The sequence below is a fragment of the Orbicella franksi genome, chromosome 14 (assembly GCF_964199315.1).
Source record: "Orbicella franksi chromosome 14, jaOrbFran1.1, whole genome shotgun sequence".
NCBI classification, from domain to species: Eukaryota; Metazoa; Cnidaria; class Anthozoa; order Scleractinia; family Merulinidae; genus Orbicella; species Orbicella franksi.
Window position 1 is genome coordinate 3,125,309 of NC_138158.1, and position 17,452 is coordinate 3,142,760.

General features: G+C 41.2%; 3 protein-coding genes across 3 annotated transcripts in view; 2 read left to right on the top strand and 1 right to left on the bottom strand.

The window, feature by feature from the left end:
- Window positions 1-3,693, bottom strand: part of LOC145467931 (Fanconi anemia group C protein-like) — a 31,271-nt gene extending 27,578 nt beyond the window's left edge. The window contains exons 1-6 of the mRNA XM_081451567.1: window positions 3,437-3,693; window positions 2,608-2,698; window positions 1,695-1,906; window positions 1,115-1,179; window positions 590-686; window positions 386-432 (exon numbers count right to left, since the gene is read on the bottom strand). Of these exons, the coding sequence (XP_081307693.1) occupies window positions 386-432; window positions 590-686; window positions 1,115-1,179; window positions 1,695-1,906; window positions 2,608-2,698; window positions 3,437-3,589 (665 nt within the window). The 5' untranslated portion in view covers window positions 3,590-3,693. The remainder of the gene's footprint in view (window positions 1-385; window positions 433-589; window positions 687-1,114; window positions 1,180-1,694; window positions 1,907-2,607; window positions 2,699-3,436) is intronic.
- Window positions 3,694-3,706: 13 nt separating this feature from the next.
- LOC145468013 (TM2 domain-containing protein 1-like) lies at window positions 3,707-7,693 on the top strand. Its single transcript, XM_081451678.1, has 6 exons — window positions 3,707-3,889; window positions 4,002-4,079; window positions 4,541-4,619; window positions 6,045-6,136; window positions 6,562-6,635; window positions 7,303-7,693. The coding sequence occupies exons 1-6, from the start codon at window positions 3,775-3,777 to the stop codon at window positions 7,405-7,407; spliced, it is 543 nt and encodes a 180-aa protein (XP_081307804.1). The 5' UTR covers window positions 3,707-3,774; the 3' UTR covers window positions 7,408-7,693.
- Window positions 7,694-8,042: 349 nt separating this feature from the next.
- LOC145468001 (uncharacterized) lies at window positions 8,043-11,716 on the top strand. Its single transcript, XM_081451664.1, has 3 exons — window positions 8,043-9,577; window positions 10,517-10,757; window positions 11,397-11,716. The coding sequence occupies exons 1-3, from the start codon at window positions 9,209-9,211 to the stop codon at window positions 11,618-11,620; spliced, it is 834 nt and encodes a 277-aa protein (XP_081307790.1). The 5' UTR covers window positions 8,043-9,208; the 3' UTR covers window positions 11,621-11,716.
- The last annotated feature ends 5,736 nt before the right edge of the window (window positions 11,717-17,452 follow it).

Below are 17,452 nucleotides of genomic sequence, written 5' to 3' on the forward strand. Positions count from 1 at the left end.
CTGCAAGATATGAAAAATTAAGTGACGTTTTTCAAGTGACCCCCCATATATATTGGTTTACAATGGCGAGCTGACGGCGACCAATTATAATAGTCGGACGCCACGCAGCAACATAAAAAATCGAAATAATTCAAAGAAATCGCCAAGTCCGCATATTTTTACCACCCGATCGTCAATGCTTTTCACTAACTCTTACGACCTTTCCACGAAGATCTATTGATTTTCCGAAAATCTTAGACAATCAAACAAGGTCTGGTCCATAGCGTTTGTCAGCACTTGGCTTAATACGCTTCCAGATCCACTTTCTCAAGACATGAAAGTATTGTAAAAATCAGCCTAGACAAGCATTTATCGAGTTTGGGTAAAAATACCAGCCATTTCGTACCTTGACATCAAATCCAAACTTTTTTGACAGCAAAGAATCTTCTCCACCTGTACCGGCATACAGAAAATGAAACGATGAAATGTTAGCATGTATTTTTCACAGTGTAAAATCACATGAATGGACAAAACCGCACCTTCCGAACTAAAAAAACCTTTCAATTATAGTTCACTAAGGAAGAGTCATGTACTAAAATAGCAAACTTACCAAAGGTTTGGCTTGTGCTACAGATAGAAGGGGTAAGCAGAATTCAGACAGTTCCTTGAGGCATAATCCTGATATTAGTTTTTGAGGATAACATTCTCTACAGCGAACAAAGAAAGATAATGTACATGTAAAATATACTAGCCTGCGTAGCAAGCGATCCCATACAAAGAGCTTTCCGCATTCTTTCCACGCGTAAATTGGAGCGGGAGCAAAAACTCGACGAAGCTCACCCCACTACCCCCTGCTTCGTCGAATGTTTGCTCCCGCTCCAAATTATCCGCGGTCAGAATGCGGAAAAGCTCTTTGTATGGCAACCCCTGCTACACAGGCTAAAAATATACCAAAAGTTGCAGTTGGTAGTTCAAAAGGCATTTATGGGAGAACTTCTACCTATAGAGATGGGAACTGAGGGACAAGGTAATAACTAACTACATAGAAAGAGCTTCAACTTTGTAATTCATTAATACTAGCTTGTTTCCAAGTGAGTGCAGTGTATTAAATTATGACAAGTCAATGATATCATACCTCTCCTCCAAATTCCACGTAAAGCTCCTCATTACTTCCAGATCGCGACATATGGATGACAACAGCTTATTTAAAAGAATAGAATGTAGAGGTGGCAGATAAATGGACTATTTGCTGGGTCACTGAACAACTGCCTGACTGACTGACTGACTGACTGACTGACTGACTGTGACTGACTGTGACTGACTGACTGACTGACAGATGGACTGACTGACAAACTGACTAACTGACTGACTGACTGACCGTGACTGACTGTGACTGACTGACGGACTGACAGACGGACTGGCTAACTGGTCGACTGGCTGACCGACCAACCGACCGACTGACCGACTGACCGACTGACTGTGACTGAGTGACTTAGTGACTGACTGACTGACTGACTGACTGACTGACTGACTGACTGACTGTCTAATGAATTGAATGAATGAATGAGCAAACAAAAATTAATGGCCAATTGAACAGGACAAACGAATGGCTATTACAATTAGCTGACTTATTGAATAAATATACTGATGGACAGACTACAATCTGTATTTCTAGCAAAATTGAATATATGACATATTAAATAACTTGACTTTACCTTATCCAGCATCATTTCCATAGACTCCTGAGCAGTGTAGCCCCAGAATTCCCCAATATGGTGTAAATTACTGTTTTTGAGCACAGGTGTGGTTGCTCGTCTCAGCTGGGTCTGGGCCCAACCTTTTGCCTTCCTGTTCAGATTCCTCCCTTGAACTCCAGAAGAATTTGCAAGCATTAAACTGCATCTCACAATACTCTGAAAAACTTCATCTGTGTATCAAGCACAATCAAAAAAGTAATGTATGGCTCGGGTTGGATGTTCTTGCAAATGAGAGACATTCATGGTCATCTACACAGCCAGGTCAACATTATTCTGTACTATACATGGGTTATTGACCAAGTGCAAGGTCAAAATGGCTGGACATTGGCCAAGTTCTCTTTTTGGTTTTTTATGGACCCAGATGGAGTTGAGGTCCTTAAACGCTCAAAAAATGAATAAGGCCAATATCCAGCCATCTTGACCAAACAAGTTTGGTCAATAAAGCATTTGTTGTTTGGAAAAAGGACACTATTTTCTTGCTGGACACAGTGGGTAATCCACTCATGGATTAATAAGCCATATAATAAGTCCATTAAATAAGCCTAAATACTGAAGCTTTTCCACGGTTATCCCAACTTTTTTTTTTAACTTTCAAGAGAAAAATTATTTTAATCTTTAGTTTGACTTATTGGCAGTTTCTAGAAGTTGAGGGTTAACAAAATTGAGGTTCCATTGTACATCACTACCAGTAGATTCTGTTACCTTTTTATCGACTACTTAGTTTAATTTAACCTGTGTATGGTATAAACATCATTTTGTAACCATGATGACATACTCAATCTGTGCCAAGAATGTACTCTACGTGTTAAAACTGACATGAGATGTTTTGCTGCATGTATACATGTGACTTTTCCTCTGTGTACTTCCTAACCTGATAATTTAATAACTGTGTTCTCATACAATTGACCAAGAAGCTTTCCAAGGCTTGGAAATTTCTGTAAAATTACTTGTGCATCACCAATCTGCAAAGAAGCAACATAATAACGCCCTATATCATTTTTTTTTTTTTTTGATGCATATATAGTCAACATAAAAATCCTCCTTGCTACATTTCTGACAGAGAGAGTGTGATGGCCTAACTGTTAGTGCGCTGGACCCCAGATCAAATAGTTGAGGTTTAAGTCCTTGTGAGTCCTGACCAGGGTTGTTGCTTTGTGTTCTTGGGCAAGACACTTTACTGTGATGGTGCCTCTCTCCCCTCAAGTGTATAAATAGGTGCTGCCAAATTTAATTCTGGGGGTTTAACCTGCCAATAATTGGACTAGTATCCCATCCAGCGTGGGGGAGGGGGGCGGGAATAGAAATCTCCCTTAAGTAACTTAGAGCTAAAGAAACTACGAATCATTCGTATGGTCACTTTGCCTGACACTGCTGCCGCTATTTTTTAAAGTTGAAGGGTGGGCACAGAGAAAAAAGTGAGTTTGGATTACAACATCTTTTTTAGCCTGTAATGGTTTAAGTTTCTTTAAAAGTTTCTGATTCCCTGATTTCAACACCTTTCAACACCAACTATCCCTCTTCCCCACCCCCTCCCCCACTCCTCCCTGCCCCCTCGTTCTATTCCCCAAGTGGCAGTGGAGAAACTGACCTTTTTCATAAGAAAGAAAGAAAACATCCATACGGAAGAGAAATGCTAAATGTATAAATCGATCTTTAAAAAAGCAAAATCTGTAAGTAGTGCAAGGAAAAGTTCTCCCTACCTCTTCGCTAAGATCTTTCTCAAGTCTTTTTAGGAAACTTGACAAATCATGAACGCATTCGAAGGTTTCCCTGCACACCTCTGCAGAAGTAGCTCTTCCCCATTTTTTCGCAATGTCATACCATCTCTTCACGTCCTCCTCCGTCAACGACATGATCAAGTCCGTAAAGGGATCGTAAAAACGCACTGTTCGGCCGCCATTTTGGTAATTTTGACTGATGGGAGGAAACTGGGAAGAAGACGCCTGCGCTTACAGACTTTTGGTGGCCAGCAGTTGCACAAACGAGGGTTCAATATGGCGGCGGTCAGGTAGCTATTTTTTTCCCAAGGAATTTCGGTATGTTTTCTCGCTGGAGAAACTGTGTGCTAACGATTATCGTAAGCACTTTATGTACATGGATGATTTCAAAAGGGAATGGAGAGAAAATCGTCTGTGATGACCTTCAGTTAGGCCAATATCCTTTTGAATTTTTCGAAATTTCAGTATTTGAAGCTTACTTTCATGCATAAACGTTATCGTCATAGTGAGAGTTTGTAAGTAGTTGTGTGTTCCTTGACATTATTTAAATATCTTTGTCCTGAGCCAGACATTGATTCAGCTACTCAGGCAGCTGTTGGTTGCACAAAGAACCACACAGTTCAAGGTACAGTTGTACCACTTCATACAAGACCGGGCTGTACTGCAGGACACAGGGCTACTTTTAACCATCCATCAAACAAGCCAGCTCGCTTCACTCGTTTGCTCCTTGGGTAACAGAAAAGACCGGCTGTTTTTTGTGTTTCCACATCTACATGTATCAAATTGACTTTGACAACTTAGTGATGTTTACACAAAGGAGTTACTGTTTATTTAGCTGTTTATTGAACAGCTACCAAATTATTACCACTTGTTTGAGTCACTATGTTAAATTGTGATCAGTAAACAAGGGGAAAAAAGGAAAAATGTCGGTTTTCAAGAGCTGCATTGTGCTGTGTTTGTGATACCCTGTGAGCAAAGTATCCTTCAAAATGACTCTGCTTGCAGGCTGTCAGTGGGAACATTCTAATTGACCAGATTGTTTTATCACATTGGATTGTAGTGTTAATTTACTTTCCTTATTTATAGTTAAATGTGATGCTGCAGCTGTTGATAAGCATGGAAAGAATATCACTGAATGTTATCAAAATGTATCTTGCCGCTACACGTAAGTTTGTTATATTGCAACAACTTTTTATGTTGAACTTCACAAAATATTGTAAATTATATGCACAAGAGGAGACTGATTTTAGGTACTGAAGTAGACCACCTATGCGTAATGTATCTCTCCCTGGATATATAAATAATAAATAAAAATAACCTGGTGGGGGTTGGGGGGGGGGGGGGGGGGCTAGTGGGGCCTGAACAAGCAACTGAAACAAATAATTCAAACTCAACTGGATGGCTTACCACTTTGCCCCAAAATTTACAAACTATATAATATCTGTACTTAGTTGAACCTACAGGAAAGAAATGTTGAGAATCAGAAAAAAGTGCCATTCCCAATAACATACTGTTATTGGTGCACAAATCAAACTTGAACCCTTGGCCTCAACATCTGTTGCTACATGTTGGTCTAGAAAATATACCAGCTAGATGGTACCACAACACTTTTCTGTTATAATTTTGTTCCAAAAAACAGGGTTAAAAGTATATATAATGCTGTGTTTACATTTGAGCTTTTACCAAGGTAAACAGTTACTAAGGTCAGGTTACTTAACCTTGGTACATTCGTTCGGTGTTTATACGGGCTCAAATAACTCAAGTTGATCTTTCAACATTCGCGCGCTGCATTATCGACGTCATGAAATCGAACTTGGACGAGGATCCCACCACAGCAGAACAGGGGCAAATTGAGATGCCATCATTTTAATAGGCAAGGACCTCATTCCATTATATTGCGGCAAAAATTCAGCTGCTTCATCATACCCAGAGTATGCATAGTTATATGCGTAGAAACGTGGATATGTATCCAAGGTATGCAGCATCCTCCCTGGTGGCAAAATATATTGACAATAATTACACAAAAAAGGATCGAAGTTTGTCTAGAGAAAGTTGTAAATAATACTGAGAATGAAAAATACAATGCTTTCTTTCACATGATGGATTGTTCGCCGTAAGAAGAAGGATCCAATCTTTCCACGTTATCTGCCATGACAGCCTAGTCAAAACTGGAAAACAAATGCTTTGCTTTGTCGACAATCGCACAATCTGCTCACCGCGGGAAGTGAAATATTACGCCGCCACAAGCGGATATATTTGTCATCTTGACCTTGGTTACCAACTGTAACCATGCTTGATCACAGGGTAATTACAACTTTTACCTCAGTTAAATTTCTTTTGTCTTTTGCGGCATTTACCAAAGTATCAGTTGGCGTTTACACACAGAAAATGTGTACCTAGGTAAGTAAACTCTGGTACCTCGGTAAACCGTTTAAGTCTAAACACAGCATTAGTTAACATAATTTATTTCCAATGTAGTTTGAGATGCTACAATCTAGTAATTTCTGTAATGTAAAGTTTATAATATTATTACATGTGTCATTTCATTGTTACATGTAACTCAAATTACATGACATTTTTTCATCCACAGAAATGGTCACTCATATAAAACAGCTCTCTCACTATCAGTATTCCTCGGAATGTTTGGAATTGACAGATTTTATTTGGGATACCCTGCCATAGGTTGGTCAACAATGACATATTGTATTGTATTTTTAGTATGCGTTTGCTCTTGTTTTTCAAATATGTGAATGTCTGGCTGCATGTCCCTTATCTTAGCTTCTACTCGGTATACATTTATAGAAAATTTGTGCATCTATTGAGTTTTGGATGCACATGAGAGCTCCTTGTAATAGGTGCACCCTAATATGATAAGCATTCTTCATATCGTTATTGTCTATGAGTGCCATTACACCATAGTTTTAATAAATTAGAAGTGAAAGCGCTCATTATAAGGTGAATTATGATGCTTGTCACTCTTCAGAATTAGGGCTTAGTAATAATGATAAATGATAATCAAATCATAGTTAATAAATTTATTTTCTTTTTTATCATTTCAGCTGAATAGATCTTAAGTGATTTTTTATTGTTTTTGTTTTTCCCTACAGGACTACTAAAGTTTTGTACTCTGGGATTCTTCTTCATTTTTCAATTAGTAGATGTTATATTGATTGCAACACAGGTGAAATTTAGTTGTACATAATACACTGTACTTAATGTCTCTTATCATTATCTAATTGCACAATAACACAGAATATGTAATACACTGTGGTATGTATTAAGTTATCTTGTTGTCATTTGCAAGATGGTAAAACTTAACTCTCTTACCCCTAACAAAAGAAATCAAGATCCCAAGAAAGCATTCAGAAAAACAACTGATAGGACAAGACTCCTGAAATTGGATTTAAATTTTGTGAAACTGTATTGTTTTGAACAACCATTTGCCAACCCTGAATGGTACCTACCTGCATGAACTTTGAGCTATTCATTTTCTTGCTCCTGCTCAAAGACTAAGCAAGCGTGTTTATTTGATAGCACATTGCAACTCCATTGCTTGAATCACTGTGTTGCAATTGTGTTTTTGGGTAAAACATTTTATTCTCACAGTTTCCAACCTGGTTTATAAATAGGTAGGGGGGAAATTTAATGCCAGGGGGTAGCCCTTCAGTGAACTAGAATCCCATTCAGGGGAGGGTAGAAATACTCCTAGTCACTTTATGCCTCGGAAAAAGAGATAAACGCGAGCCTGATGGGCCACTAGACTCGAATGCAGTCTTTAGCTTACCTTACCTAAAACTGTGAAAAGTAACAATCATCTTACGCATTTTTCTATCTGATCTCTTGTACAGGTTGTTGGTCCCGCAGATGGCTCTGCGTATATCATTGATTACTATGGCCCCCGGTTAACGCACATCTCTAGGAACATGGACACATTTTATAAACCTAGAGAATAACAAATAATTCGCCCATTCTGAGATTATAAAATAATGTACATAGATGTAAAGTAGTGTGCCATTTATAGAAGAGAAGTAGGAAGATGAAATGCTTTTTTGAAGGAAAAAAAACGCAGGCGGCGTAATTGGTTACATATCGTAGGTTTAAGCATCTGAATCACTTTATAAACTAGATATTCAATTATGTATGTAGCTTTTTGGTTACTATTGTTTTTCATGGTTTATTTGGAAGACATTTGCAGCACCCAAGGTGAAAATTTATAATTACATATTATTGACAATTGTACATGGTTAACTACCGTCTGTGTCATTTACTCTAAGAAGTGTTTCGTGTCGGCTTTTTGTAAACAAAACTTAGATGAATCTTCATTGACGACTTTTCGCATGTGAAGAAAAACTTCTGCATACTATACTGTCACGACTTTCACGTTTTTAAAGAAGCCATTTGGTCAGTTTGTGATTGGCTTTGCGCGCGTATAGTTTCTTTTTTTCATTTCGTCTTCAAGTGCACGATAAGTATCGGCTTCAAATAGTTGATCATTTTTCGCGCCACTATTTGTTGGTAATATTTTAGATTACGAGCAGTCTGTTTTTGTTCCTGAAATCCTCTGCGCGATTGGGAAAGTTAATTGTCTTGTTCGTTGCACGCTAGGTAAAGTGACTGCTCGTAGTCTAGTTAATGTTATGTTCAGCAAATCACCCACAAAGTATAAATCGTTCGCGGTTTTTCTCTAGAGTTATGTTCCACAGATCAGCAAATCACCCACAAAATATAAATCGTTCACGTTGTTTCTCTAGAGTTTGATTGTTATTCGTTCATTCAATCCTTTTTTTTGTAAAATGTAAATATTGTCGGAAATTAACGTGATTTGCTCAACGTGATTATCGGGGTTGTGTCCAAGGAGAATACATAATAACAGAGCTCTCGAGCACACACCTCCCTTCAAGGCATCCCCGACAAATGGCACCTAGACTTAACCCTTCCCGTTTAGGCCCCGTCCACACAACATGCGATAAATTTGAAAAGGGCGTTTTCACTCTAAAATTGCATCAAATGTTTTCTGACCGCACTACGCCAAAAAAATTTGAACGCGCAACGATGATCGGTCATCTTGGATTTGTGTTTGAGGAAGACTCGGGCAGGGAAATCACGTGATTATCGTGACGTCATCATTTTCGAGAAGCTCCGTTTTAAAAATGTTTTCCGTCCACACTAAAGCGCAAAGCCGGCGTTTTCAAATTCGGCTCCGGTTTGAAGAGCGTTTCTGAAAAGCTCCGTTTTCATGACGGATTAATGTGGACGGTAGGTCTAACCGTGGAAATAAAGATGTGTTTCAAATTTTCCAGGCATAGTATGGACGGAGCCTACTTGTTATATATATAAAAAAGATTATTTTTTAGAGAACGCGATAGCAAAAGCAAGTGTTTGTGCCTTATTACTGAGGTTTACTGCGAGGGATCTAGTCTCAGACCACACTCGAACTTGAACTTGAAATCGCCCTTCATATTTCAGATCAATTTAGCTTGTATTGTTTTCAGTGTCATTTTTTTCATACTTTTCTTATGAATAATCTTGCATACTGTTCTGAGAACAATTGCGTATGCATTCTTACGAGTTTGAAAGGACAACATAAAGACGTTCTGAATAGGATAGTTGAAATTCTGTGCAATAAGCATGCACGTAAGCATTTTTGAGTTATGTTAATAAGATTCGTTACGTTGAGTTCCGTTGTTAACTGCTGCCGCTTGTTAACTCATGGCGTATCTCAGCAGTTGAAAGTAGGCACTGAAGTCATCTTCAATGCCTCAAAACCGAACAGCCTCAATTTGCGCTCCTGAATTGTTGCTAAATTCTACACCACTAACCACATTTACACACAAGCGTTCTAAAACTGACGAAGTCTCAAATGGAATGGACTCAGGCCGGCCGACCCCGCCAACAAAGTTAGAAGTCAAATCATCGATGGCTTCAGCGAGTCTCTCTGGTAGTACGCTTGGTGTGTTGCTGCCAGTTTGTCTTCTTGCAGTTTTTCTGTCGTGTGTTGTGTGCGTTTATCACTGGCAGAGTCTTAGAGAACGGAGATTGGACATGGAAGATGAACGAAAGCGGAGAAAAATTATTGATGATTTTGACGGTGGTTGTGCTTTGAAGACTTACAAGCAAACTAAGGTGAGAAAGCGTTTGATATCTATCCCACATCTTCACTGAATTTAATATTCCGCGGGTGAGCTATATGTCATTCACATGGATCGTGGTCCTTCCTTTTAGAGGTTAAAATTGATGTTCTAGTATCGTGTAGCGTGTTTCATTTCAATTTGTCCAAGTTTTGAATCTAATATCCTCGTAGGTTGCAAATTCAAAAAGTAGCAAATTTTCTGAACAAAATTGAACTAATTAAAAAAACCCCGAAATTAAGTAGCGTGATTAGATTTTCCTATCACAATTTTCAACAAGCATCCGCCTCACTTTTACCTTGAAATTTTTACCAATTGTTCTTCAGCTGACCGAGGTTTCTCATTCACTCGGCATATATCCTTAATTGTGTATTTTGTCAGATTCGATACGCTTGTAGTCCTGAAAAGTTGAGGGGGAGGCCAACCAAGTTTTATACGGCGGGGGAGGCTCCGTCACGAGCTCGAAATCCTTACCTTTTATATTATGTAATTTTTAATAGAAGAGGTAGCCCATTCTTATACCCAGTTTTGTAGAAATACGACCCATGTACATGCCTACAGTAGGTAATAAAGTATATCCTTTTTCCACATAAACCATTTGTATACCTCTAGCCTGAAATTAGGCAGGGTTATCCAGGGGGTCTGTTCAGCTACTGAGGGAGTGGCCTTTCGGGTGAAGGTCGGGCGCTTTTTTAAAAGTGAAGCAGTCGATTTTTTCTTTTCACTTTTGGTACGTCGATCGCCTAAACAACTAATGAAAAAAGTTCTTGTTATCGTCATCTAGCGTGATCAAAATGTTATGATATTTGGAGGAGAAATTTGATGTTCATCGTCTAGGTAATCACAAACAGGGTCAATCAATTAATCGTGATATTATCAAGCTAACGTCAATTTTTCTGCTTTTCTATTGATCGTAGACGTCTTTTCCTTTCAGAACAAGGTACGAATGTATCCATGGAAAACAGTGAGAATAGAAGACCTACCTGATATTAACAACAATGGTGAATTTAACATCCCGTTCTCTCCGGGAGTGAACAGAGGAACAGACAGTTGCTATGGTACCATTTTCCCTCCCTCCTCCGCTGTGGAACAACTTTCAGCGCGTTATGAGAGGCCCAACTTGAGAAGGATCCCCATTCACAGTAAAGTTAGTGATTTTACAGGGGAGCTATCAGGTAGCCTAACCGTGATGGACTGGGCGAGATTCATCTTTTACTTCCTCGATTTCTCCTCTCCCCTGTTTTTGACTGGCTTGAGTCGGTAGATGGTTGTGTTTGAACGGCTGGGAACTGATTTATCGATACCTGATCTCGGCAAATATATACAACACTGAATTTGGCAGTACGACCCAGTTCCATTGCTATTACTGTAGAAGTTAAATGTGTGTTAGCCTAAAAGGGAATGGGACGAGACATTTGCGCGGCACGCCTGATTCAATTCCGGTCCCTACCCGGCCATACCACCCTTTTGTGTTCCCGATCGAGGGCTAAAAACTCATGTAAGTGACCCTAGCTAAGAGGAAAGACTGATTGCCAGCAGTTTAACAATGGCAAATTTTGTAATATAAACGAAATGCTTCTTATTTTGTTTTTGTTTTTCACTTTCATTTGAGGTCCCCACAATCGCCCTGAATTGTATTTTAAGTTCGACTGGGGTTCACTAGTTGAAGAATTGGCTCTTAGGGTCTTGGGCACCTACTTTTCTTAATATCATTTAGTTAGACCTTATAACGGGTCTATAAAGTTTTTGTTATCTTCGATAATTAAACGTTTTATTCAGCAATAAAACTCGCTGTGCCATTCTCGCCCTTATAGGATTCAGCGGCTCGTTAGAAGCTGATTTGAACTTGACATCTGCACCATCAAGGTCAGAAGCTGCTACCGCGAAAACCTGCGTGTTTGCTCCCTTGAAGAAGGCAAGTGGCCCCGAATATGACATCGTCCACGAAGAAGCTATTCACCTGACCCATTTCGATGATGACGGACAAATTGTTTCCGTGGAAACAATGAATGGTTCACTGTTGGAATACTGGGTGTAAACGTACAAACTAAGGTAGCCGCCTCTTGTGGAAATAATTGCGTGTTAAAGGCTAGAAATATGTTCAATTTAAATTTGAATAAAACTGAGTGCAACACATGAGTGTTACAGTTTTGTTTGTTTCCTCGTTATCTAACTACAGCAACGGATTAGCCGAGACCGCCTTACGCGCATCGTGATTTTGACCAACTTTGCCTCGATTTCCCGGAGCTTGGGGGATATTTTCCAGTCCCGGGGACTCTAAACTAACTCCTGACGGCCTTGGTTTGCCGAGAAATGGACACAGGTAAAACGATCGCATGCTCGGTTTCGAGCTTTTACGCCGAAATATAGCCGCACTTCATTTTAAGACCGAGACCGCCTTACGCCCATCGTGATTTTGGCCAACTTTGGCTCGATTTCCCTGAAATTGGGGGATATTTTCCAGTCCTGACAACTCTAAACTAACCCCTGATGGCCTTGGTTTGCAGAGAAAAGGACACAGGTAAAAAGATCGTACGCTCGGTTTCGAACTTTTAGGCCGAAATATAGCCCCACTTCATTTTAAGACTGAAAGAGTAACCGAGACCGCCTTACGCGCATCGTGATTTTGACCAACTTTGGCTGGATTTCCCGGAACTTGGGGGATATTTTCCAGTCCCGGGGACTCTAAACTAACTCCTGGTGGCCTTGGTTTGCAGAGAAATGGACACAGGTAAAACGATCGCACGCTCGGTTTCCAGCTTTTAGGCAGAAATATAGCCCCACTTCATTTTAAGACTGAAAGAGTAGCCGAGACCGCCTTACGCGCATCGTGATTTTGACCAACTTTGGCTCTATTTCTCGGAACTTGCGGGATATTTTCCAGTCCCGGGGACTCTAAACTAACTCCTGATGGCCTTGGTTTGCAGAGAAAAGGACACAGCTAAAACGATCCCACGCTCGGTTTCGAGATTTTAGGCCGAAATATATCGCCACTTCATTTTAAGACTGAAAGAGTAGCCGAGACCGCCTTACGCGCATCGTGATTTTGACCAACTTTGGCTCGATTTCCCGGAAATTGGGGGATATTTTCCAGTCCTGGAGAGTCTAAACTAACTCTTCATGGCCTTGGTTTGCAGAGAAATGGACACAGGTAAGACGATCGCACGCTTGGTTTCGATCTTTTAGGCCGAAATATAGCCCCACTTCATTTTAAGACTCAAAGTGTAGCCGAGACCGCCTTACGCGCATCGTGATTTTGACTACCTTTGGCTTGATTTCCTGGAATTTGGAGGATATTTTCCAGTCTTGCGGACTCTAAACTAACTCCTGGTTGCCTTGGTTTCCAGAGAAATGGACACAGGTCTTAAATTGAAGTGGGCCTATATTTCGGCCTAAAAGCTAGAAACCGAACGTGCGATCGTTCTACCTGTGTCCTCTTCTTTGAAAACCAAGGCCATCAGGAGTTAGTTTAGAGTCCCTAGGACTGGAAAATATCCCCCAAGTTCCGGGATATCGAGCCAAAGGTGGTCATTTTGGCCTAAAAGCTCGAAACCCGCGATCGTTTTACCTTTGTCCTTTCTCTGCAAACGAAGGCCATCAGGAGTTAGGTTAGAGTCCCGGGGACTGGAAAATATCCCCGAAGTTCCGGGAAATCCAGCCAAACTTGGTCAAAATCACGATACGCGTAATGCGGTATCGGCTACACTTTTAGTTTTAAAATGAAATGAGGGTATATTTCGTTCTAGAAACTGAAAACCGAGCGTCGGATCGTTTTACCTGTGTCCATTTCTCTTCAAGCCAACGCCACCAGGAGTTAGTTTAGAGTCCCCGGGACTGGAAAATATCCCCCAAGTTCCGGGAAATCGAGCCAAAGTTGGTCGAAACCACGATGCGCGTAAGGCGGTCTCGGCTACTCTTTCAGTCTTAAAATGAAGTGGGGCTATATTTCGGCCTAAAAGCTGGAAACCGAGCGTGAGATCGTTTTACCTGTGTCCTTTTCTCTGAAAACCAAGGCTATCAGAAGTTGCTTTAGAGTCCCCGGGCCTGGAAAATAACTCCCAAGTTCCGGGAAATCGAGCCAAAGTTGATCAAAATCACGATGCGCGTAAGGGTGTCTCGGCTCCTCTTTCAGTCTTAAAATGAAGTGGGACTATATTTAGGTCTAAAAGCTTGAAACCGAGCGTGCGATCGTTTTACCTGTGTCCATTTCTCTACAAACCAAGGCATTCAGGAGTTCGTTTAGATTCCGTGGGACTGGAAAATATCCCCCAAGTTCCGGGAAATCGATTCAAAGTTGGTTAAAATCACCATGCGGGTAAGGCGGTCTCGGCTAGTCTTTCAGTCCTAAAATGAAGTGGGAGCTATATTTCGGTCTAGAACCTGGAAACCGAGCGTGCGATCGTTTTACCTGTGTCCATTTCTCTTCAAACCAAGGCAACCAGGAGTTAGTTTAGAGGTCACGGAACTGGCAAATATCTCCCAAGTTCCGGGAAATCGAGCCAAAGTTGATCAAAATCACGATGTGCGTAAGGTGGTCTCGGCTACTCTTTCAGTCTTAAAATGAAGTGGGGGCTATATTTCGGCCTAAAAGATCGAAACCGAGCGTGCGATCGTTTTCCCTGTGTCCTTTTGTCTGCAAACCAAGGCAACAAGAAGTTAGTTTGGAGTCCCTGGGACTGGAAAATATGCCCCAAGCTCCGGGAAATCGAGCCAAAGTTGGTCAAAATCACGATGCGCGTAAGGCGGTCTCGGCTACTCTTTCAGCCTTAAAATGAAGTGGGGGCTATATTTCGGCCTAGAAGCTGGACACCGAGCGTGCGATCGTTTTACCTGTGTCGATTTTTTTTGCAAACCAAGGCCACCAGGAGTTAGTTTAGAGTCCCCGGGACTGGAAAATATCCCCCAAGTTCCGGGAAATCGAGCCAAAGATGGTCAAAATCACGACGCGCGTAAGGCGGTTTGGGCTACTCTTTCAGTCTTAAAATGAAGTGGGGCTATATTTCGGCCTAGAAGCTGGAAATTCAGCGTGTAATCTTTTTGCCTGTGTCAATTTCTCTGGAAACCAAGGCAACCAGGAGTTAGTTTAGAGTCCCCGGGACTGGAAAATATACCCCAAGTTTCGGAAAATCGAGTTAAAGTTGGTCAAAATCAGGGTGCGCGTAAGGCGGTCTCGGCTACTCTTTCAGTCTGAAAATGAAGTGGGGCTATATTTCGGCCTAAAACCTGGAAGCCGAGCGTGCGATCAATTTACCTGTGTCCTTTTCTCTGCAAACCAAGGCCACCAGGAGTTAGTTTAGAGTCACCGGGACTGGAAAATATCCCCCAAGCTCCAGGAAATCGAGCCAAAGTTGGTAAAAATCACGATGCGCGTAAGGCGGTCTCGGCTCCTCTTTCAGTCTTAAAATGAAGTGGGGCTATATTTCGGCTTAAAACCTGGAAACCGAGCGTGCGATTGTTTTACCTGTGTCTATTTTTCTGCAAACCAAGGCCACCAGGAGTTAGTTTAGAGTCCCCGGGACTGGAAAATATCCCCCAAGCTCCGGGAAATCGAGCCAAAGTTGGCCAAAATCACGATTCGCGTAAGGCGGTCTAGGTTACTCTTTCAGTCTTAAAATGAAGTGGGGCTATATTTCGGCCTAGAAGCTGGAAATTCAGCGTGCAATCTTTTTACCTGTGTCCATTTGTGTACAAACCAAGGCCACCAGGAGTTAGTTTAGAGTCCCCGGGACTGGAAAATATCCCCTAAGTTCCGGGAAATCGAGGTAAAGTTGGTCAAAATCACGACGCGCGTAAGGCGGTCTTGGCTACTTTTTCAATATTAAAATGAAGTGGGGGCTATATTTCGGCCTAGAAGCTGGAAACCGAGCGTGCCATTGTTTTACCTGTGTCCATTTCTCTGCAAACCAAGGCCATCAGGATATAGTTTAGAGTCTTAGGGACTGGAAAATATGCTTCAAGTTCCGGGAAATAGAGCCAAAGTTGGTCAAAAGCACGATGAGGGTAAGGTGGTCTCGGCTACTGTTTTAGTCTTAAAATGAGGTGGGGCTATATATCAGCCTAAAAGCTGGAAACCGAGCGTGCGATCGTTTTACCTGTGTCCATTTTTCTGCAAGCCAAGGCCTTTAGGAGTTAGTTTAGAGTTTCCGGGCAAAAAGGAAAGTACGCAAAGTGACATGTTTCCTTTTGGCAAAATGCTTGAAGCAGCCGTTCGCGGGAGGAGATTTCTTCCAACGTTTTGGAAACTAATCACTAGCACTACTGCAGTGGATGCCTCAAAAAGGCCATCGATTAGTGAGGTTGCTAACGAACTGACTAAGTTTTATAAATGAATATAATGGTTACCTATATAAGAACTTAGTGAGAGGAACTATGACCAAGGCTTGTTGGGATTAATTGCTCTGTTTACTGTGTTTGTTTAATTTGTAAATCAAATAGGCGACAACTAAAATGTAAACCGAAAGAAAAGAAAAAGAAGAAGTAGGTGGTCATGGGGTGCGACTCGAGCCACGGCGGAACCAATGTGAAAATATTTCAAAACATTGTAATGCGTTATCAACAATACAACATTCATCTGGGATATATAGTATTGATTTGGGTGTCTGGCTTTGCTTTACAATAAGTAGTCTGCTGTATTTTCACCGACCGTGGTTTTTAGATATGGTTAATAAATACTTTTACTCTACGCATTCATTCTTCTCCATAATTCTTCCGGCGCCATTTAAGTTCCGTGTTCTGTAGACACCCTATAGTTTTAGCGTTTGATTTTCTCCCATCTTCCTTAAATGGACCTCTCTTTGTTATGGTCATCGCGAAAGTTGCAGGTCACGCGCGATTTTGTGGAGGACTCGCGAGCTGAGAAAATATCGCCAATCTCTGGCGTGTTTCATTTTAATCGCTTGTCAAATTACTCGGTACCGCGAGATGCCACCTTCATCTTATTAAAAAATGTCACACCTTATCGAATTACTCAGGGACAGATCATTAGCCAGAATGGTGAAAAAATTAATTGCTTTTCGCAGTGGGACGTTTAATGATAATTGCTAAAAAAACCTAGCGTTCTTAGCAACTGCGGCGTCATGTGGTGTGCAAAAAAAAAGTCGTCTGCGGGTCCTCATGGGTGGTGCAAAGTCAAAGAGATTGGCACTAGCTAAAAATTAGGCTCTATTTCCACCGGAAAGGTTTTTTGAAGAAACAAAAATCCTTTTTGTACCTTGCTCTTATTATTTTTTTCAGTTTTACTTTATTTATCTTGCGGCTTCCCAAGGCCCACTTCCACAGGGATCGACTATGCGATGTAGTCCCAGCGATTTTCATCTTGAAGCTTCCTCTTCTAAGTTGCAAAGCAACGCGACATTTAAATACGCTCTTTACGCCATTAAAGCCGCTGTGACAGTTTTCGGAGAATTCGCTGGGATATTTTTTTGATTAGATCGTGAGGATGACAAGGATCGGAAGCTCTTAATACATCAAATCACGGTCATTTCGCTCCATGGTTGGATCGCTCCAAGTAAGTTCGCTCCAACCAAAAGTGAGATCGCTCCACACAGGCCGAGTTCGCTACCTCGGCAAACCGAGTTTGGCTTGGCAGTGGATGAAAGAACGAGGAATAATCTATATGCACTTTGGAGCGAACTGACTTGGAGCGATCGGCTAACCTTGGAGCGAAGTGACCAGATACCAATTCATCAGTTCAGCGAACAGTTTGCCCTAACCAGCTAGGTTTAGACCTGTACTTGTTCCCCTAATTGCTCTGGCTAGCCATAGTACTATACTTGATCATGACTTGTCTAAATCTAGCAAATCATTACAAAGGTCATGTCCTGCTTGAGTATTTTGCCAGTTTATGATGTTACTCATCGTGTAACACCAG

What these genes read in the sequence shown, in the direction of transcription:
- LOC145468013 (XM_081451678.1), top strand. Translation starts at nt 3,775, where the DNA reads ATGTTTTCTCGCTGGAGAAACTGTGTGCTAACGATTATCGTAAGCACT. An exon ending in TGATGACCTTCAGTTAGGCC is followed by an intron (nt 3,890 to 4,001) that starts AATATCCTTTTG and finishes TGACATTATTTA; the next exon opens with AATATCTTTGTCCTGAGCCA. An exon ending in AAAGAACCACACAGTTCAAG is followed by an intron (nt 4,080 to 4,540) that starts GTACAGTTGTAC and finishes CCTTATTTATAG; the next exon opens with TTAAATGTGATGCTGCAGCT.
- LOC145468001 (XM_081451664.1), top strand. Translation starts at nt 9,209, where the DNA reads ATGCCTCAAAACCGAACAGCCTCAATTTGCGCTCCTGAATTGTTGCTA. An exon ending in AGACTTACAAGCAAACTAAG is followed by an intron (nt 9,578 to 10,516) that starts GTGAGAAAGCGT and finishes TTTTCCTTTCAG; the next exon opens with AACAAGGTACGAATGTATCC. An exon ending in TTTTACAGGGGAGCTATCAG is followed by an intron (nt 10,758 to 11,396) that starts GTAGCCTAACCG and finishes TCGCCCTTATAG; the next exon opens with GATTCAGCGGCTCGTTAGAA.